Here is a 22,338-nt window from a genome sequence, read left to right as displayed (position 1 = left end):
TGCTAGCCCACGGGGCCTGGCTTTCCCCCTATGAATATGTCCCAGTTTTGCTTTCTAGCTCATCTCGGCCGAAAATGTGGTTGGTGAGAAGGACCGGTCCTTTGCAGGGGTGGCCCCACAGTAACTGAACTCCTTGATGCATAGGCTCCCTTCTCCCTTTAGGAACACAGGGCAATAGAAACGTTGGTGGGTGATGGATCAGGGCAAGGCAAAAGCCCTTGGGAGGATAGTTGCCTGGCGTAAAGGTAAAGGTAAAGGGACCCGTGACCATTAGGTCAAGTCGTGGCTGACTCTGGGGTTGCAGCGCTCATCTCACTTTACTGGCCGAGGGAGCCGGCGTACAGCTTCCGGGTCATGTGGCCAGCATGACTAAGCCGCTTCTGGCGAACCAGAGCAGCACACGGAAACTCCATTTACCTTCCCACCAGAGCACTACCTATTTATCTACTTGCACTTTGAGGTGCTTTCGAACTGCTAGGTTCACAGGAGCAGGGACCGTGCAATGGGAGCTCACCCCGTCGCGGGGATTCGAACCGCCAACCTTCTGATCGGCAAGTCCTAGGCTTTGTGGTTTAACCCACAACGCCACCCGCGTCCCTGCTGCCTGGCATCTAACAGCCAATAAGGAATAAGTAAGGTGGCCTACCCTTGGGGAGGAGTTCTACAGCTTTGGGGCCACGACAAGAAAGGCCCCACTGTCACTGCAGATATATGTATTATTACATTTACATCCTGTTTTTCTTCCACGGTGATATATACACAGTTCTCTCCTTCCCATCTTACCCCACAACAACCCTGTGAGGTAGGCCAAGCTGAGAGACTGTGACCAAGGTGAGCTTTGTGGCCAAGCAGGAATTTGAACCCTAGTCTCCTGGGTCCCGGTCCAGCACTCTAACCACCAAGTCACACTGGCTTTCATATGGTGGGGGCAAGATAATTTATATTTCTTAATTTTCCCTAATGTGCAAGAGTGGGGTGTTATTGCAAGAGGCTAAAATCTGTATGGAATTTATTTTTTCAAAAATACACCAGCAGGAGTCCAGCAAATGCATGAACGATATGAGCGTCATAATAATAGGGAAATGAACATCATATTATGCATGAATGAATCTTGGGCAAATGTTGTTTACATGGAAAACAAAACAGAATATGAAGATGGAACTTTTAAACTTAACTCTATGCAGAACAATAGGCAAGATTAAATTAACTACAAATTAACAGCTGCTAAATGCTGTGTTAGGGACGCGGGTGGCGCTGTGGGTAAAACCTCAGCGCCTAGGACTTGCCGATCGCATGGTCGGCGGTTCGAATCCCCGCGCAGGGTGCGCTCCCGTCGTTCGGTCCCAGCGCCTGCCAACCTAGCAGTTTGAAAGCACCCCCAGGTGCAAGTAGATAAATAGGGACCGCTTACCAGCGGGAAGGTAAACAGCGTTCCGTGTGCTGCGCTGGCTCGCCAGATGCAGCTTGTCACGCTTTCCACGTGACCCGGAAGTGTCTGTGGACAGCGCTGGCTCCCGGCCTATAGAGTGAGATGAGCGCACAACCCTAGAGTCTGGCAAGACTGGCCCGTACGGGCAGGGGTACCTTTACCTTTAAATGCTGTGTTGGGGCACCTAAAGCCCAGAATGCCTCTAGTCAAAAGTTTACTACATTAGCAACGCTGTCCTAACTACACAGTCCTTTAGAAGAAGACCAACTACCCAAAGTGAAATTCCGGGAGGCATAAACGTCCGTGGTTTTAGTTTCACATTACTAGAGACCAGTTGGGCTGCCAGGATGTACAATCCAGGAAAATCCAGATGGAAGATTAGTCCAGGCATAAACTGTAGAAAAATGCTTATTACAAGCAGCAAGAATAGAATCTAAAAAGAAAGGAAAAGGTAAGTTATTGCACACGCGTGCACATACACACACACACACACTGTAAAAAAAAAAGTGTCTGGAAAGGTGAAGCTAAGATGTTGACCACAGAAGAAATTGCAAACTTTTCTCTGCTTCCCAACATCCCAGAACTCTCTTCCCAAGTTTGATTGGTTCTTCTAATTCCACCTTTGCTCACAACTAAGACTTGTTCCACAGTTGCTATGTGGCAGCCAAGTTAACAGATAGAGCAAGATAAGCGACTGAACCGACACTTGCGGTCAAGTTGCAAGACAGCGGGTAGGCAAACTAAGGCCCAGGGGCCGGATCAGCCCAATCGCCTTCTAAATCCAGCCCAAGGACGGTCCGGGAATCAACGTGTTTTTACATGAGTAGAATGTGCCCTTTTATTTAAAATGCATCTCTGGGTTATTTGTGGGGCATAGGAATTTGCTCATTTCCCCCCTCCAAAATATAGTCCGCCCCCCCCCACAAGGTCTGAGGGACAGTGGACCGGCCCCTGCTGAAAAAGTTTGCTGACCCCTGTGCAAGCCGCATCCATGACCTCCAACCCAAGCTAAAGATAGTCCCACCAAGCTAACTCAAGTCCTATTGCTTTTGAAAGCCTTCATGATCAAATTAAGGTAGGTTCAGGGTGCTAGGTTAAGAACGTAACTATCAGGCGGCAGAGGAACCAGCCCCCACAGCAGGTTGCCAGGAACGGACAGGACAAGGAAAAGTACAGTGGTACCTCGGGTTAAGTACTTAATTCGTTCCGCAGGTCCGTTCTTAACCTGAAACTGTTCTTAACCTGAAGCACCACTTTAGCTAATGGGGCCTCCTGCTGCCGCTGCTGCAAGATTTCTGTTCTCATCCTGAAGCAAAGTTCTTAACCTGAGGTACTATTTCTGGATTAGCGGAGTCTGTAACCTGAAGCGTATGTAACCTGAAGCGTATGTAACCTGAAGTGTATGTAACCCAAGGTACCACTGTACTTAACCCGAGGTACCACTGTAACAGCATTGCCCCAAGTGAATCTCTGCCCACTCCATCTCTCCCACTTCCTCATGAGTCCAGCAGCGGAGCAAGCCAATCGGGTGCCCTGTGCAGGGGGCGGGGCCAGCCACCCCAGCCGCCCGCGGGGCCTCCAAGGAGTCTGCCTGCCTCCTCCCACTCAGCCACCCTACAGCTGAGGGGCAGGCGGCGGGTGGACCATTTGGGGCAGCGGGGAGCCTGTGAGTGCTCAAGCCACTGCGTTACTCCCAGGAGAGATGCTTGGCTCAGGTGCGCTGCAGGCCCTGTGCTGAGTGCCGCTAGGTGTGGCGTTTGCCCTCCTATGTGTGTGACATCATACTGGGTTCATAGGGAAAGGGTTAACTAATTGTAAAATGACTAACCAATGGGGACCCAGGGAGCAGAGTTAACTGTGTATAAGGTTTAAGCACAGAGGTACCGTATTTTTTGCACCATAACACTCACTTTTTTCCTCCTAGAAAGTAAGGGGAAATGTCTGTGCGTGTTATGGAGCGAATGCCTGCGGGTGGCGGAGGGGATCTGCTGCAGTCGTGAGCAGAGGATCCATGGTTCCCCTTCCTTCCCTCCTCCGTGGCTCGCTTTGAAACAGCAAAGCGGGAGAAGAGCCGCGGAGTGGGGAGGAGAGAGGGACAGAGAGCCTGCTTCTTTAAAGGAGCAAAGCGGGAGGGGAGAGGAGCCTTCTCCCCTTATACCCCTCTTCTTCATTATTAGCAGCATCCTTCTCCACCCACCCCACGCGTGTTCCTTGTCCCTTGAGTGCTTTTCCTTCCTTCCCCACTTAAAACATGGTTACAAAGCACGGATCCACATGGATCCTCAGGATTTTTGCACTGGGTCACCCCAAATTCACCATCAGATCACCTAGCATGTCCATGGCTACATCTTGCACCAAAAAAATCACACACCCACTGTTGCCTGGGGCTGCAGTGGTGCAAAAACGTGGTTACAAAGCATGGATCCACATGGATCCTCAGGATTTTGCACTGGGCTACTCCAAACTCACTGTCAGATCACATGTCCGTGGCCACAGCATGAACCACAAAAATCATATATCCACTGTTTCGTTTAGAATATTTTTTTCCTTGTTTTCTTCCTCTAAAAACTACGTGCGTGTTATGGTCTGGTGCATGTTATAGAGCGAAAAATACGGTATTTTAGGGGGTTAGAGTTGTAGAGAAGACAGTCTGGAGTGGGAAGAGACAGATAAGATAAGTCAGTGGGTTGGGCTAGTCTGGTGTGTGTGTGTGAGAGAGAATATGTTAAGAGGAGTTGGTCAAACAGTTGAGATAATCAGTCAGAAGGTATTAGGAAGATAAAGATACTAAAGTTAAGAGGAATATTATCTGAGAAACCATAAACTTGTTAATGCTTGTAAAATAAACGGTTTTTTTGGTTCACTTTTAACAACTGTCTGGACTCAGTGTTTTACCAGACAGTAACTGGTTGGTGGCAGCGGGGAAGCGAGCACAGTGGTGGCACAGGGATCAATAGACCGTTAAACATCCGGGGTTGTGTTCGCTTCAGGAGGCGAACGGGGCTCCAGAACTAATCCCGTTTGCATCCAGAGGTACCACTGTATAGACATTTTAAATTCCCTGCCCTGGAGCTCAAGACCACCCTTCCATACATCATACATACATCACAGAAGGGGTGTAACCCAAGACCACCCCCCACAAACATCATATCTACATCACAGAAAATGTGTTGTCGTTTTTCCTGTCTGCCAGGTTATCTGGTTGCCTTTCCATATAGTCTGTCACCCATTAAAATGCCGATTACTCAATTCCCGAGACAATGGGAAGGCTCCCTGACCCCCTCCCTCCTTGCAGAGAAAACACCTGGTCAGTTTGGGAACCAAAAGTGGTTTTCCTGTGCTGATCTATGTATGTGCTTGGTTGGTACACTTATGAACATTTAGCATATATCTAAGACCTCAAAATTCCTACCATACCCCTCATCTGCCTCTGAGCTGTGACTTCCCTCAAATCCCTGCTGTAATTCTGAACTGTCTTCTTCTCTGGAAGGGTCAGGCTGGGGAGATGGCCTCCACCAATCCTCCTCTGCCCAGTCCCTGACAGTAACTACAGTTTTAGGTTACAGCTTTTCCGGTGCAAAGGGCACTTTATAAGGCCACTTACCCCACAGTTCCTGCGAGGATTCCTTCTAAGATGATGAACTTGGTCTTTGCAGCAAGGCTGAGAGCAGCTTTAAAACGAAAAGGAAACCACGTAGTCAGGGAGTGAGGAAATGGCTGGCTTATACTATCAATGCTTCAGGGTCCACGTTCTGCTTGCTTACTCTTTATCATCCCACGGTGGGATTTATGTATAAGCTAAACAAGCTACAGTTTAGGGCTACACTCTCTTGCCCCCCCCCCCAATTCTTTTAAAGGAAAACAAACTGGATGTACATTTCCAAAATACAAGATAAAAAACAAATGAAATAAAACCTACATACAGCAACAGTGTTTTGTGTTGTGTAGGCTCCCTATTTGTTATGTGCAAATGGCTTTAGATACATATGAAGTCCATGAATTACCATACAGTGGTACCTCTGGTTAAGAACTTAATTCGTTCTGGAGGTCCGTTCTTAACCTGAAACTGTTCTTAACCTGAGGTACCACTTTAGCTAATGGGGCCTCCCGCTGCGTGATTTCTGTTCTCATCCTGAAGCAAATTTCTTAACCTGAGGTACTATTTCTGGGATAGCGGAGTCTGCAACCTGAAGCGCCTGTAATCTGAAGGGTCTGTAACCCGAGGTACCACTGTATAGCATATATTCAACACAAAGAACAGTGACAATTTGTTGTTGACAAAGGACAGCTGGACATATAAAGGGCCCCATTACCTTCAGGAACTTAGAGCCTCATCAAACCTAAATCTGGCCCTGATCCCACCCAACACCTGTGACTCCTATAATGAGTCCTCCTTGCAAGCAAAATGCTCTCTCCTAACTCTGGAGGAGGAAGAAGAAAAATGGGAAACTGGAATGAGACCCTTGTATGGGGCAAATGTGTGAAACACACCAGAGCTGGTGCCGGTTGGAGAGGATGGTGCTGGACTCTGTGGATGATTGGCGTGCGTCAGTATAACACAGCTCCTTGGTCGCATCCACAATATACATTTAAAGCAGGTGACTCCCCCAGCCGCCACTGCTGCCACTGCCGCCAAAAAAAGGGAACTGTAGTTTAAGTTCTGTGAGGAGTAAGCAACAGTTCGCAGAATTCCTTGGGGAAAGTAATTTTTTAAAAAGCGCATAGTGTGGATGTGTCTTTATGGACACAAGCAATTCTTAGAACTTAAATATATATATTTAAGTTTTTAAATATATAATTTTTAAATATATTTAAATATTTAATATGTAAATATATAATTGCTGTTTGCAATTGCTGAGTATTTAACTTGCCGCTCTGTTCTGGTTATTAATTTTCTCTTATTTTGCCTAAAATGTTTATGGTCCTCGTGTATTCAAGGCTCTCTAAGCAACAGAATAAAATACAGAATGGCATACGTGCACCTACAAGGTATTTTGGAGAAGTTAGTTGTTTGTTGTGCATTTCGACACCTCGAACCAAATTTTGCGTGATGGTCCTGAGACCAAGGAGAAGGTTTTCATGTATGTTTGGATACAACTGGACGCCATTTTGAATAAAGTTGGTGGACTGGACCTTTCAAAGCTGGACTGAATTTAATGACGGATTTTAAAAATGGGTACTTCAGAATTCCAGAGCGACGCTGGATACAAGGCTGCTTGCTCGTTATATATAAAATGAGAGAGTGTAAGAATGGTCAGATAAGTATTAACCTTCCTAAACTATTTGCTCAAATATTAATTATAAAATATTAATTATAAAATTAGATTGGTTAACCCGACATATTCTGTGATATTTCTGCTTCCATCAGGCCCTGGTCCCCATGCGAAAGCAGACACGGCTGCCTGAATAGGGTGGTGGAACAAGGAGAGTCACCCCATTAAGAAGGAAACATCAAAATGAGGATATTTGTGAGGACAACAGAACCCTCCTCTCCTCTGCCTTAAGAACAGAAGAAGAGCCTGCTGGATCAGGCCAATGGCCCATCTAGTTCATCATACTGTTCTCACAGTGGCCAACCAGGTGTCTGTAAAAAACCTGCAACTGGGACCCGGGGTAAGCAGAGACATCACCTTGCCAACAAAGGTCCATATAGTTCAAGCTATGGTTTTCCCAGTAGTGATGTATGGAAGTGAGAGCTGGACCATAAAGAAGGCTGATCACCGAAGAATGGATGCTTTTGAATTATGGTGCTGGAGGAGACTCTTGAGAGTCCCATGGACTGCAAGAAGATCAAACCTATCCATTCTTAAGGAAATCAGCCCTGAGTGCTCATTGGAAGGACAGATCCTGAAGCTGAGGCTCCATGACTTTGGCCACCTCATGAGAAGAGAAGACTCCCTGGAAAAGACCCTGATGTTGGGAAAGATGGAGGGCACAAGGAGAAGGGGACGACAGAGGACAAGATGGTTGGACAGTGTTCTTGAAGCTACGAACATGAGTTTGACCAAACTGCGGGAGGCGGTGGAAGACAGGAGTGCCTGGCGTGCTCTGGTCCATGGGGTCACAAAGAGTTGGACACAACTAAACGACTAAGCAACAATAAAGCGTAATGCTGGTGGTTGACAAAAGAGGTTTAAAGACTCTCTCAAGACAAATCTAAAAAAATGTAGTATAAAAACTGGCCTGCGAGTGCTCCAATTGGAGAACAGCCTTCACGAAAGGTGTCATGGGCTTTGAAGATGATTGAACTCAGGACAAAAGGGAGAAACGTGCTAAGAGGAAGACATGCTTGGCAAACCCTCACCATGATCAACACCTGCCCGGAAACCTAAGTCTCCACTATGGAAGGACATGTGGATCCAGAATTGGCCTCCACAGTCACTTACGGACTCACTATTAAAACTGGGTTTATGGAAGACAATCTTACTCGGCTACATATGATCGCTGGAGAAGAAAGAGAAGGAGAAGGAGAAGGAGAAGGAGAAGGAGAAGGAGAAGGAGAAGGAGAAGGAGAAGGAGAAGGAGAAGGAGAAGGAGAAGCATTGTCACCTCTAGGCAGAGCTTAGGCATCATGGCTAAAGCCATCCAAGTTGGGAACAGCACTGTCTCCTAGGGGAGAGAGTTTCATTATTTAACTTTGGTCCACACTTCTGCCTGTGCTGTGCCTAAAAAGCGCCCACCCTGTGGAACGCCCTCCCGCCAGATGCCGAAGAAATAAACAATTAACACAACTTTCCAAAGACATCTGAATGAAGCCCTTTATGGGGAAGTTTTTCGTGTTTGGTGTTTTAATGCGGCTTCATAATTTGTTGGAAGCCGCCCAGAGTGGCTGGGGCAGCCCCGTCGGATGGGTGGCATATAAAGGAATCATGATTGTCAGGGAACTGCCATCAGCTCAGAGGCGAGAGGTGGAAGGGCAGTTGGGTTACAGGGAGCCTCCGAAGATCGTGAGAAGTAGTTCTTCCTCCGGGGAGGAGGGAAACCACACCTCCAGTGGGGAAGGGATGCAGGGCTCGGAGGTTGCAAGGGACAGCCACAACACCGAGCCTGAGCAAAGCAGGTCCCCCTTTGCCCACGCCCTCTCTGCGCAGTTGGTTTGCGCACAGAGAGGGGAGGCGTAGGATGGGGTCAAAAGAATGCTCTGCTGGGGCAAGTTTAAGGACCGCCCACTCCCAGATTCTGCTAGTGACTGAGCAAGACATGGAATTGAGACGTTCTGAACTGTGAATGTTTTTGTACCGATAATAAAGCCTTGAAAAGACCAGTGGGGGTCTTGCTTATTCGCTCTCGAGCAACCACGCCGGCACACATAACAATGATGATGAAAGAAGTCTAGAATCAGCGGCAGAAGCTGAAGTAGGGGAGGAGGGAAGCCAACAGGCAGAGACTCCTGACATATCAGACCCAACCGTCACAGCCAGTAGTCAAGTATGATGAGAGCTGTAGCAGAAATCATCTGTAGGCCACCAAGTTGGGGAAGGTTGGTGGAGACAGGCGGACAACAAATATGGTGGCCATCGTCGTTATTAGTTCGAACCTAGGATATTCTGTAAGGGGGAAAGTGCCCTGTTACTATGCAACGTTTACTCTTAAACCTCATCTTACCTGCACCAGAACCCTTTGGTGTGTCCCTGTTGTGTCCCTGTTGTGTGCTACAACTGAGATTTAACTTAGACCAAACGTTTTTTCCACCAGAAGCCTCACAGGTGCTGACTTCAGAGAAGGGGACGGTTCCTCGATAGCCTTCCAGGCATTCATAGCGCAGTTTCTGCCCCACGTGGTACATTGTCACTTTAACATCGGCATTGCTGAGGGGTTCTGGTTCTCCGCAGAAGCCTACAGGGCGGAAGAAGAAAGTGAAGAAGTCCAGCAGTCAGTGATGGAGCCAGGAACAAGCAGGGGCTGTTTGTTTGTTTTTAAGGGCCACATATTTTTATTTTCAATTTCGTGAACCCATTTTTATCGCTGTTGTTTTACAGGTAGTATGAAAACCAAGGCAGGGGAAAATGAGAAGCGGGTACACGAGATCATCAAGGACAGAGATTCAAAAGTTGTTTGGCACCTTTTGTTGCCTTTTTAAATAGACTGTAAAAGGTTCCCATTCTTCTTTAAAATCACAGACAACAAAATGAACCTGACTCCTTGGCAGGTTTTGAATAAACTACGGTAACACAAATTTGTTGAGTTAATATGGTGGATAGATAACATAAGGATGTATACAATTTTATAATATGCAGAGAACAACATGAGTTGAGAAATCAGAGAGAGGAGCTGAAGGAAGTCTTGGGGGGGAGGGAGGGTTTGTTGGGGAGGTGGGAGGAAAAAACATGGGGGGGGGAAACAATGAAGATGATTTGTATTGTTGATTTGTTTTGTTGAATTTGTTAATAAAAAAACCTTTTTAAAAAGCTGTTTGGCACCTTCTAGGGCACCAAATGCAGCAGGCCTAGTATAGGGGTGCAACAACCCAATAGAGAGGTATATCCTGTATCTGCCACCTGAGGTGGTTGCCTAACTTTACCTAATGATAGGACCGGACTGTCACCACAATTCTGGGTCCAAGATCTCAAAGAGATCACTCTTCCATGGTTAAAGAAAAGGTAAAGGGAGCCCTGACCATTAGGTCCAGTCGTGGCTGACTCTGGGGTTGGGGCGCTCATCTCGCTTTACTGGCCGAGGGAGCCAGCGTACAGCTTCCAGTTCATGTGGCCAGCATGACTAAGCCACTTCTGGCAAACCAGAGCAGCGCACGGAAACGCCATTTACCTTCCTGCCGGAGTGGTACCTATTGATCTATTTGCACTTTGACGTGATTTTGAACTGCTAGGTTGGCAGGAACAGGGACTGAGCAATGGGAGCTCACCCCGTCATGGGGATTTGAACCGCCGACCTTCCGATCAGCAAGTCCCAGGCTCTGTGGTTTAACTCACAGCGCCACCTGCGTCCCTCTTTCCATGGTTACATTTGTGTTAAATGCACGATCAGGGACATGTACAGGATTAATAGCACCTTAGGAGTCCCAGCCACCTACCCTGAGATGTTCTGCTACTTCTGAACATCCCAAAATTTCTCCAACCCTGCTGGCCTAATATAACATCAGAAGAGGAGCCTGCTGGATCAGGCCAATGGCTCATCAAGTCTAGCATCTTGTTCTCACAGTGGCCAACTGGATACCCATGGGAAACAGGCAGGATTTAAGGACAAGAGCCCTCTTCCCTCTTGTGGTTGCCAGCAACAGGCATTGTGAATTGTTTTGTGGATTACGAGTGCTGCAACGCTTTGTGGATTTTATAATATGACTTTTCTTGTGGTTGTGCTGTTTGATCTTTTTTTTTAGTTGTTTTGTTAATGTCGTATGGAAGTGGCTGTTTCATTGGTGATACGTTAATCGTTTTATATACCCTATTTTTCCATGTATAAGATGCCCCCATGTATAAGATGACCCCTATTTTTGAGCCCCAAATTAAGAAATGAATATTCTAAACATTCCATGTATGAGGCCCCCCAATTTTAAACTTAAAAAATAAGGGAGAAATATAGTCTTATACAGTGGACGCTCAGGTCGCGAACGTGATCCGTGCGGGATGCACGTTTGCCACCCACAGTGGCGTGTCTGCGCACACGCGGGTTGCGATTCAGTGCTTCCACGCATGTGCAAAGCGCAATTTAGTGCTTCTGCACACGATCGACCCCCGAAACTCGGAAGAAGAAGAAGAGGAGTTTGGATTTGATATCCCGCTTTATCAATTACCCTAAGGAGTCTCAAAGCGGCTAACATTCTCCTTTCCCTTCCTCCCCCACAACAAACACTCTGTGAGGTGAGTGGGGCTGAGAGACTTCAGAGAAGTGTGACTGGCCCAAGGTCACCCAGCATGTGGAGGAGCGGGGAAGCGAACCCTGTTCCCCAGATTACGAGTCCACCGCTCTTAACCACTACACCACGCTGGCTCTCTGGTACCCGTTCTGGTACTTCCGGGTTTCGGCGGGTCTGTAACCTGAAAAAACACAACCTGAAGCATCTGTAACTCAAGGTATGACTGTACACAGAAAAATACATTAATTTATGTTGCAATGGTGATGCTCTGCGTGATTGCTTATTGTAGGCAAGCCGCTTTGTGACTCATGTAAGCGAAAAGAGGCCGTAGAAATAAAACAAATGAACCTGAAAAGCAATGATATTCAGAAGGATAATGCCCCTAACTGGAGCAGCACACAGGGCACCAGTTTACTCTTTGCCTTTATTTGTTTCCTGTGCGGCTACATCTCTACTTGCGGAGTGACTTTAGGCTATAGGATATGAAGATGGAAGCATCTGTCTTACCTGCCAGATTTGTAGGTTGGGGGCTGGTGGAAGCTATGGTCCAGTTTCCTGCTGTAGAATGTACTGTAGGAGGAAGAGTCTGCCGCGGGTCAGCTGTGTAGAAGAACGAGGAAGAAAATAAGGTACTCCGAACAATATACAGTGGTACCTCTGGATGCGAACGGGATCCATTCCGGAGCTCCGTTCGCATCCTGAGTAGAACGTAAGACGTGTCTGCGCGTCTGCGTGGGTCGCATTTTGCCACTTCCGCGCATGCGCATGATGTCGTTTTGAGCATCTGCACATGCGCGAGCAGCAAAACCCAGAAGTAACGGTCTCCCATACTTCTGGGTTGCTGTGGAGCGTACCTTGAAAACGCTCAACCTGAAGCACATTTAACCTGAGGTATGACTGTAGAAGTGCTTGCTTGTTAGGCGCATCATGCGTTGAACAGCAAAGCAGCAGTGTCTGTTTTCAGTCCAGGGTCCACTTTCCCTTATGGTGAGCCTGGCAGGAGCCACATAACTGTGGTGGGTGGAGCCAGAAGCAAAAGCGGGCAGAGTAATAATAATAATAATAATAGTATTTTATACCCCACCCATCTGACTGGATTGCCACCGCCACTCTGGGAGGCTTCCAACAGAAACACAGGAAAGCAACAACATCTAACCTTGAAAGCTTCCCAAAACTGGGCAGCCTTCAGATGTCTTCTGTATAATTTTTCATAGACATCTGAAGGCAGCCTTGTTTTGGGAAGCTTTTCACAGTTTAATGTTTTTTTATGTTTTTATATATGTTGGAAGCTGCTCGTAATGGCTGGGGGAACCCAGTCAGATGGATGGGGTACAAATAAATTACGATTATTAACCTATCTCCTTGACATCTGATGGGAGGGCATTCAACAGGGCAGGCGCCACTACCGAGAAGGCCCTCTGCCTGGTTCCCTGTAATCTCGCTTCTCCCAGTGAGGAAGCCGCCAGAAAGTCCTGGACCTCAGTGTCTGAACAATGGGGGTGGAGACGCTCCTTCAGGTTGACAGCACAGAGGCCATTTAGGGCTTAAAGGTCAGCACCAAGACTTAGAATTGTGCTTGGAAACATCCTGGGAGCCAACGTAGATTTTTTAGCATTGTTGTTATGTGGCCCCGTGGCTGCTACCAGTCTCGCAGCTGCATTTGGGATGCGTGATAGTTTCTGAGGTCTTTTCAAAGGTAGAGCGCATTGAAGTAGTCCAAGCGGGAGATAACCAGTGCATGGAGCACTCTGGCGAGACAGTGTGCAGGCAGGCAGGTCTCAGCTGTCGCAACAGGGGAAACAGGTAGACAGCTGCCCTGGAAACATAGTTTACCTGCACCTCCATGGGCAGCTGTGAGTCCAAAATGACCCCCAGGCTCCACACCTGGTCCTTTAGGGGCACAGTTACTCCATTCAGGACCAGCGAGTCCCTCACACTTCCCTGCCCCGTCTCCCCATTTTGTTGGGATTTAATTTCAATCCATTAACCACCCTCCAACTGCTTCCAGACACCCACAAAGGACCTTCGCCACCATCACTGGTTCCAGGAGATCGAGCCGAGTATGGCTGCGATCGGCTGCCATTTTTCTTTTTTGCAAAGTGGCGTTACATGCAAAAACAGAAGTTTTTACCTGCAGATGCATCTCTCCATTTCTCAGATCTTCCAGCTGACTTCAAAGAGGAAGACAAGGTATAGAAATTCATTCTGTCTCCCAGAAACACAACTTCTTACCTACACAAATTGGGAGCAGAGCAGTTCTGTTCCACTTAGCTGTACCGCCCACGTTCCTGCATGTCAGAAGATTGCTTTTCCTTGGTTTTCTCTGGTACCCTTTATGGCAATTGTAACGAGCAGGTGTGCCCACGACATACCCTTCAGGAGCAGTGTATTTTGCAAACTTGATTTTCTGTGGAACGGGGCACTCTACTGCAAAAGAGAAAGGAAGTTTGCATGTGTGAACCAGGGATACGGGATGTTAGCAAAGCCATTCAAATAATGCATAATAAGACGTAACCGGCTGGATTTTTGAATAAATACGGTATACTATTCATTGTATCAAACTGTAGATTTCAACGGAAGTTTCATAAAGTTCAACGAAAAAAGCAGAAGACCCAGTGGATCAGTTCATTCTCTAGTCAGTTCATACATGTATAAGTCATCATCATCAATCTTTATTACGGTCCAGAGACCCAACAAATCATTACAAAGCAATACACAATTCATATAGCCTACCTCCAGGTTAAACAAGCATTTTGTTCAGAATATTGGGATCATTGGTTCTTGCAATCACCGATAAAAACTTTGCCACTGCTAATGTTCTAGCGTTTGTCCGGTCTTCCAATAGGAACCTGACATAGTGAGCCTCTGATTTTCCCGGGAAAGGTACCAGCAAGGGTAATATCAGTTCAGCCCTGGCTTGCTCATATTTTGCACAGTGCAACAAAATATGTTTTATAGAAGCAATGTCTTGAGCACAGGAGCAAAGTCTGTCCTGGTAGGGAACTCCTCTCAACCTGCCATCCAACACTGCAGAAGTGTCTATTCTACCTGTCTGTTCATAGAGTCCAATAATCCACATAAAGGGTTGTTACAGTTCCACAGAATTCTTTCACAGAGGCTAAGACAAGGATTTCTGGAATATTAGCCTTGTTTCGCCATCCTAGGCTTCATCAGTAGAACAGGCTCTAGGTAATGCAAATAAATACAATTTCGTAATCTCACACATTTTTACAGCAAAAATAATATAAAAAACCATAAACAACTGTAGATACCATATGTAATATAGTGGATCTTATAGCATAGTATTAGTTGCAGTAAACAACGACTGCTACAAGGCAGGATTATATGGACAAGCACAATATTGGTTTGAGTAACAAGTGTCAGCAATCCACAGATACAAAATTTATTTCTTAAAGTGACCCATATGGCACGACAGAAAGAAAGCAAACTTAATCCATGCTCAGATGTGTAAACTCATACATAAATGTAATCAGTTTTTAGATCTAAAGTAAAAGCAGTCCACAGATACAAAATTTGTAATAACGCAAGCAGAGTCCAGGAGGAAAATAAATCCTGCCAACACTTCACTGAAGAAATTGAATGAAACAGCGTATAATTTGAGAGGAAAGGAACAAAGAAGCCTTTCTTACTTCTGGCCTGGTTCATAGCGGGAAGACAGTCAACCAGTCATACAGAGGGGGAGAAACTCCCTCAGGACAGCATAGCCAATCACATGCTACCTCAGTAAACACACTGCCTGGTTGCTAAGAAATGTCTCTACCAGTCCCTCTCTTGTTTATAATAATAATTTATAGCAATTTATTATTTATACCACGCTCATCTGGCTGAGTTTCCCCAACCATTCTGGGCGGCTCCCAACTGAGTGCTAAAAACAATACAGCATTAAATATTAAAAACTTCCCTAAACAGGGCTGCCTTCAGATGTCTTTTAAATAATAATAGTGAAATATACTCAGAGTCGGGAGTGGATTTCATGCTCTTTATTCAGCTCATAGTGGTGAGGAGGAATGAAAGTTTCCCCAAAGTATCTGCTTATATACATTATTTACACAATGGGCTGCACGTGATTGGCTAATTCCAGAATTCTCCTGTAGGCCAATCAGATTGTGGATTCACTTCCATCTGGAGCTAGATTGGGTGGCTCCTGCAGACCAATCATACTGCTGCATTGTTCTAGGACCAATCAGATTGCTGCATTCTGAATCCTATTGTTCTAGGACCAATCAGACTGCTGCATTTTGGATCCTATTGTTCTAGGACCAATCAGACTGCTGCATTTTGGATCCTATTCAACTCAGTACATAACAAATAATAATTTAATTTAACAGAATTAACCCTTTAGTTGCAAACTGGATGATCCTTGTTGTTGCATTTCCAAGGTCTGGGGGACAAACGCAGCCTTCCAAATCTCTCTGGTCAGTCCCCAAGACTCTCCCCACGCCACAGCCCTCACCAGTCCTGTTCCACAGCCTCCTCAGGCTTGTGTGTCTAGCCAGAATGCGTCCCTGAACTCTGAAAATGCTCTTGCTTGCCTCTGTGTGTGTGTGACAATAATACATTTACATCCATCGCTCCTCCCGCTTTTGCTGCTCCCCTAGGAAATATTACTGGGGTTTAAGTCCACAAATCACAACTTGAGGGATGGGAGAGAGATTCAACTCAGTTGCATTTAAAGGGGAAATTACCTAATTCACACTTTCTAAACCAACATGCAAATCGAAACACAGCCATCCTTCGAAATTCACACTTCTCCAAGTTGCACAGTGCCGTCCTCCAGCCAGTTAATGTATAACGTTGGGGTAAGTGCGCACTCATTGCTGAAAACAGCGTATGAAAAGACATTATATTGGGTGTCATTGCTTTGGAAAAAATGTGTATAACGGGCAAAACTGCACACGCAAATGGAGGCGTTCACAAAGTAAAGGAAGGATTGAACTCTGATTAATAAGAATACACACAGAGGCTTGAACCAGCAAGACTCTGGGAAGGGTTCGTATAATAATCTCTCTCTGCCTCCACCCCTCGGCTCAGGTCCCCAGGTCGTTGTATTCACAAAATAACTTTTACAGAGTGTTTGTAAGAACCAATCAGATGTCTTCTGAGCATTTCAACAGACCCCACCTGGGGACAAAGTTAAACTACTAAAACTAATTAAGCATGGGGTAAATAAAGAACAGAACTACAAAGGAGTGCCAGAGGTGATAAACAAGCAATATACATGATAAGAAGGATGGCCAGGAGCACAGCAATCATTATCACCTTCAGGTGAGACCTGTTTCCTGGCCCGAAAATTAACATCCTAAGATTAACATATCAGAAAAGCTACATCAAAGAAACTGCCCACTGTCTTTGATGACCCCGGATGCCTGCCTCGCGAAGCAACTGGGCTGTGTACGTGACTGGTCAAGAAAGAGAAATGGAACAGGGATGCAGAGGTGTAGATTGATCAAGAATCATATCAAAATAGTTTAAACCCAGTCAACGCAATGCTTTCATTGCTGACACAGATGGCTTACTCTATATTTGTTATAATTCCTCATAGCAATCCCACCTGATCACTACAGCAAATGTGTACATCTGGGGAAATTTGCATTAAGATGCTGACATGTTTTCACGAGGACTTAAAAATTAATAAATTGTAAACGGGTGTGGAATTATGAGGAACTGAACTGAAGACTGGAAGGATGAGAAACTGAGGCCACATTCACACGCCATGCATACAAAGCACTATGATACCACTTTAAACAGTTATGGCTTTCCCCACCAAACAATTATGGGAGCTGTAGTTTGTTAAGTTATCACAGGCATAGGCAAACTCCGGCCCTCCAGAAGTTAGGGACTACAATTCCCATCATCCCTGACCACTGGTCCTGTTAGCTAGGGATGATGGGAATTGTAGTCCCAAGCATCTGGAGGGCCGGAGTTTGCCTATCCTGAGTTATCAGGAGGCCCCCATCCCCCTCACAGAATTAAAATTCCCAGAGTGGTGTAACAATCCCTTGTCCCAGAGAACTCTGGGAATTGTAGTTCTGGCAGGGGACAAACAACTCTCAGCACCCTTAACAAACTACAGCTCCCAGAATTCTCTGGGGGAAGTTATGGCTATTTGAAGTAGTGTCATAGTTATTCACATGTATGGTGTGGTGACTGTGGCTTTAGAACAAGCTTCATCAACCTCGGCCCTCCAGATGTTTTTGGCCTACAACTCCCATGATTCCCTAGCTAGCAGGACCAGTGGTCAAGGATGATGGGAATTGTAGTCCCAAACTTCCAGCCCAACCCATTACAATGCAATTATCTCAACATAAACAGTGTTAGTAGACACGTATTAGGATTTTCCTGTAAATGCCCTTTACAGATGGCTTTGAGCTTCACCCTGCAACTGCGCTATGACTCTCTTGTGACTCATTTAATCAAGAGTGCCCTTTAGAATAGGCAGTTTTGGGGCAAAGGGGGGAATGAACGAAAGATAAGCGTCAAAAACAGATGAAAAATGGAAATCCCAGGCTGCCCGCTGCTTTCAAAGAACCGTTTGAAGCCTTAGCAGAAATGTGTCACCCCTTTATGAGGAAGTAGCTTGCGGAGACTTTTTTATTTGATAAGCCTGCTTTCGTTTCAGAATATGTGGCTGAGGTGTGCGGTTAATCTCTCTCTCTCTCTCTCTCTTCCGATCATCAGTCCTGCAGGAGAACCACAGCCTGCTACTAGGTTAGAGAAGGGGAGGGGAGTGACCTTAAAACCATCTTATACACACGCAAAGCACATGCACAGACATATTGTTTTGGTTGAGGACCAGCAAATGGTTCAGGGCGCCTATTAGTCATTTTAACCATAGGACTCGGGGACGGCTCAAGACTTTTTGCAGCCTGAGGCGAAGGACAAGATGGCACCCTCCCCCAAGGTATATACAGAAGCCAGTTGGACTGGTAGTTGAATCTTACTCCAATACGAGTGAAAGGATGTTATGTACTGAGCTGAATAGGATCCAAAATGCAGCAGTCTGATTGGTCCTAGAACAATAGGATCCAGAATGCAGCAGTCTGATTGGTCCACAGGAGCCACCCAATCCAGCTCCAGGTGGAAGTGAATACGCAACCTGATTGGCCTACAGGAGAATCCCGGAATTAGCCAATCACGTGGGGCCCATTGTGTAAATAACAGACATTCTGGGGGAACTTCCATTCCTCTTCACCACTATGAGCTGAATAAAGAGCATGAAATCCACTCTTGACTCTGAGTATATTTCAAAGGACAGTGTCTTCCACTGAATTTGGAAGCAATGTCTTCCACTGGATTCTAGCTTAGGCGATACAGGGTGGACCCAAGCCTGAGGCAGTTGCCTCACTTTGCCTCATCGTAGAGCCGGCCCTGACAGAATCACGGAATTGTAGAGTTGGAAGGGATTCCCGAGGGCCATCTAGTCCAACCCCCTGCGATGCAGGAATCTCAGCTAAAGCATCCATGACAGATGGCCACCCAACCTCTGCTTAAAAACCTCAAAGGCAGGAGAGTCTGCAACCTCCCAACAAAGTCCATTCCACTGTCGAACAGCTCTTACTGTCAGAATGTTTTTCCTAATTTTTAGTCGGAACCTCCTTTCTTGTAACTTGAAGCCATGGGTTCGAGTCCTACCCTCCAGAGCAGGAGAAAACAAGCTTGTTGTTCCCTCTTCCATGTGACATCCCTTAAGACATTTGAAGATGGCCATCATATCTCCTCTCAGTCTCCTCTTTTCCAGGCGAAACATGCCCAGCTCCCTCAACTGTTCCTCATAAGGCATGGTTTCCAGACCCTTCAACATCTTGGTCACCCTCCTCTTCACACATTCCAGCTTGTCAACATCCTTCTTAAATTGTGGTGCCCAGAATTGGACACAGTATTCCAGGTGTGGTCTGACCAAGGCAGAATATATTCAGTTCAATGTAAGTTTATTGTTCTAGCCAATGTCTATGACAAACCTGCAGCAGCAGTACCAATGAAGTAATTGAGATCATACACCCATAATTTGAGGCAACATCTGCAATGTAAGAGAGGTTACCAGGGACGCCAACAAACTGAAATCCAGCTTGATTTCAAATTAAACCACCAACTCACCGCAATGATTTCCAGCGATTTTACCTAACTCCTTTTTTTCTGATTTCCTCCCCTTGAAGCCAGCGGAATAGAGGTCCACTCTCTGTGCTACGAAGCTATTATTGTTACTCAAAAGAATGCGGACCATTTCTACCTAGCTGCTTGCTTGTGTGAACAGTGGTTTCTGAAAGCAATTTCTTGAGTATATAAGGGGCAGGCTATGATGTCTTCCACCTCAGGTTGACCACTAATACAAACTCTGTCTGTGTACAGGACCTTGTTGTATCAGCCATCCAAAAGCCAAAACACACCTCTGTGTATACGCATGTCTGTCTGTCTATCTATCTATCTATCTATCTATCTATCTATCTATCTATTATCTATCTATCTATCTATCTATCTATCTATCTATCTATCTATCATCTATCTATCTATCATCTATCTATCATCTATCTATCTATCTATCTATCTATCTATCTATCTATCATCTATCTTCTATCTATCTATCATGGATATACTTTAGCAACACTTAAGGGAAGCTTTCCTTCTGTTCTGGAAAACATATCCTATGTGTTTCACTTCCTTCCAGCGTATAATGGATGACATCCCTTAAAAATAGACTGTGTTATATGGAGACAGACCATTGGTCCATTTTGCTCAGTGTTGTCCACACTCATTGGGTCTCTCGTTGTCCCAGCTAGAGACGCCAGGGATTTAACCTCAGAGCAAGGCAGATGATCAGCCAATGCGTTAGGTGGCCCTTTCCTGGTGTGCATGCCCATTCTGGAGCGCATTATTTGGGAAGCTCAGCGGCACAACATGCGCACTGCAGGCAGAAGGTATCAGGTTCAATTCCTGGAACCTGCAAGGAGGGCTGGGACTGCCCCATGCCTGAATCCCATTAGACACTGTAGACAATGATATCCTAGAGGGACCAAAGATCTGACTCAGTCTGAGCTAGCTTCCTTGTGTTACCGGCACCCGATGAAGGCAAATTTCTATGTTTCTCAAACTGTTTTTACTTATGTCCACATTTAATCCATCAAGGCTGACCTCCTAAGCCCAATTACTTGGGAGAAAGTCCCACTTAATTATTAGCATACCCTCCAACGTTTTCCCACTGAAAATTGGGACACCCTGGCAGAATTCGAGACCAGGGAGAAGGGTCGATGGAAGAAGATTGGAAAAAATTCAAAATATATCTTCAAAAATACTGCAATATAAAAGAATGTTAGAAAGAGGTTGGAAAAAGAATATTAGGTCGTTTTGGTAGATATGATATAATGGACTAAGCAAAAATGAGTTGTTGATTTTGATGAAATGGAGGAAGTTGAATTACATTATTTGAAATTTTAAAATACGTAAATGAAAATAAGGTTAGAAGGAATTGCTGGAAATACGATCTGAACTAGAATACAAAATTGGGAGGTGAGAGGAGGTCATGGAAATAAGTAAAGGGAAAAGGTTAAGTAAAGGTTTAATCTGTTTTTGTTTTATTTTAACTTAATGTATTTTTATATCTTTTGTTAAGTCTTCTTTTTTACTCTATTTTATTGTTCTTTTTTATTTGTTTATTCTACGTTTTGTCACGGTTAAAGTTTTCCTTGTATTTTGTATGGTTTTTCTTTTTCTTTTTTGTAATTTTAAATTTGAAATAAATATCATTTAAAAAGAAAAAGAAAAGAAAAGAAAAGAAAATTGGGACACCCTATTCCACAACAACAATAATTTTATTATTTACACCCCATATTTTTTATAAAATTAAAAACAATTTTATTATTTGTATGCCACCCATCTGACTGGGTTGTCCCAGCCACTCTGGGCAGCTTCCAACAGACACATATAAAAACATGATAAAACATTTAAAAAAACTTCTCCATACAGGGCTGCCTTCAAATATCTTCTAAAGGTTGTTACAGCTACTTATCTCCTTGGCTCGGGGTGACACATAACTCCAAACCCTCCAACATTTCTCCAGTTGGAACGGCTTAAGGAAAAGCAGGACATTCTAGGATCAAATCAGAAACCGGAACGACTTCTGTAAATCTGGGACTGTCCCTGGAAAATAGGGACACTTGGAGGGTCTGTAATAGGACTTATTAATTTCAGAGTAAAACTGGTAAGTCCTATTACAGACCTTATTTATTTATTTATTTATTTATTTATTTACCTTAACTGGTAACAGGGACGCAGGCAGCGCTGTGGTCTAAACCACAGAGCCTTACTGATCAGAAGGTCAGCGGTTCGAATCCCCGTGACGGGGTGAGCTCCCATTGCTCGGTCCTTGCTCCTGCCAACCTAGCAGTTCGAAAGCATGCCAGTGCAAGTTGATAAATAGGTACCACTGCAGTGGGAAGGTAAACGGCATTTCCGTGCGCTGTTCTGGTTCGCCAGAAGTGGCTTAGTCATGCTGGCCACATGACCCGGAAGCTGTACGCCGGCTCCCTCGGCCAATAAAGCGAGATGAACGCCGCAACCCCAGAGTCGTCCACGACTGGACCCAACGGTCAGGGGTCCCTTTACCTTTACCTAAAACTGGTAAGGATTGTGGTGTAATTCATCAGGTTGAACACATACAGTTAGGACAGCCAGAGGACAGCTGCAGCGGTTTGCTACTTACCATCAGTGGCAGCCAAAGTGGTGGGTTGGAAAATCCCCCATATGAGAAGTAGCCCCAGTCCAGTGTAAAAGCTACCCATCTCTTCTCCAGCTGTAAGCTGGTTCTGAAGGTGGCAGGAGGTTTTCCACTGACTGAATGCGAGCCGACACGCCTCTCTAGTGCAGAGCCAGAGGAAAGGGACTTGATAACATATTTATATGCTCGTTGTCTCAAGTCTGATCAGCGTTGCTCTCTGACTCTCCCCCATCCACCCCCTCCTTGTCTAAGAATAGGCGAAACTGTCCTTCTCAGGTGTGAGGACTACTCATCCAGGAAGCCACATTTTCTTGTCAAGGTGTGACACAGCTTTGCTCTTGCTGTGGAGGAGGAGGAAGTGGTTTT

General features: G+C 45.5%; 1 protein-coding gene across 2 annotated transcripts; it reads right to left on the bottom strand.

The window, feature by feature from the left end:
- Nucleotides 1–992: 992 nt before the first annotated feature.
- On the bottom strand, nt 993–22,130 carry IL2RA (interleukin 2 receptor subunit alpha). Of its 2 annotated transcripts, XM_081023270.1 has the most exons (6): nt 21,958–22,130; nt 13,476–13,670; nt 11,751–11,843; nt 9,035–9,265; nt 5,034–5,100; nt 993–1,862 (listed from the first exon to the last, which is right to left on the bottom strand). In XM_081023270.1, exons 1-6 carry the CDS (start codon nt 22,034–22,036, stop codon nt 1,841–1,843), a joined length of 687 nt encoding a protein of 228 aa, XP_080879396.1. In that variant the 5' UTR covers nt 22,037–22,130; the 3' UTR covers nt 993–1,840. The 2 variants fall into 2 exon arrangements, with proteins under 2 accessions (XP_080879396.1, XP_080879397.1); XM_081023271.1 differs by lacking the exon at nt 21,958–22,130 and having other exon boundaries at nt 13,375–13,481.
- Nucleotides 22,131–22,338: the final 208 nt, after the last annotated feature.

This window comes from Podarcis pityusensis, assembly GCF_964106645.2.
Source record: "Podarcis pityusensis genome assembly, chromosome: 10".
NCBI classification, from domain to species: domain Eukaryota; kingdom Metazoa; phylum Chordata; class Lepidosauria; order Squamata; family Lacertidae; genus Podarcis; species Podarcis pityusensis.
Note: the sequence above shows the minus strand (reverse complement) of the source record. Positions and strands in the feature narration are given on the sequence as shown.

Bases quoted from the DNA above. Each gene is read 5' to 3' on its own strand.
- IL2RA (XM_081023270.1), bottom strand. From the start codon at position 22,036: ATGGGTAGCTTTTACACTGGACTGGGGCTACTTCTCATATGGGGGATT. The intron at 5,101-9,034 runs GTAAGATGAGGT...TTCGTTTTAAAG, and splicing joins ACCAAAGGGTTCTGGTGCAG to CTGCTCTCAGCCTTGCTGCA. The intron at 1,863-5,033 runs GTAAGTGGCCTT...CTTTCTTTTTAG, and splicing joins ATCCTCGCAGGAACTGTGGG to ATTCTATTCTTGCTGCTTGT.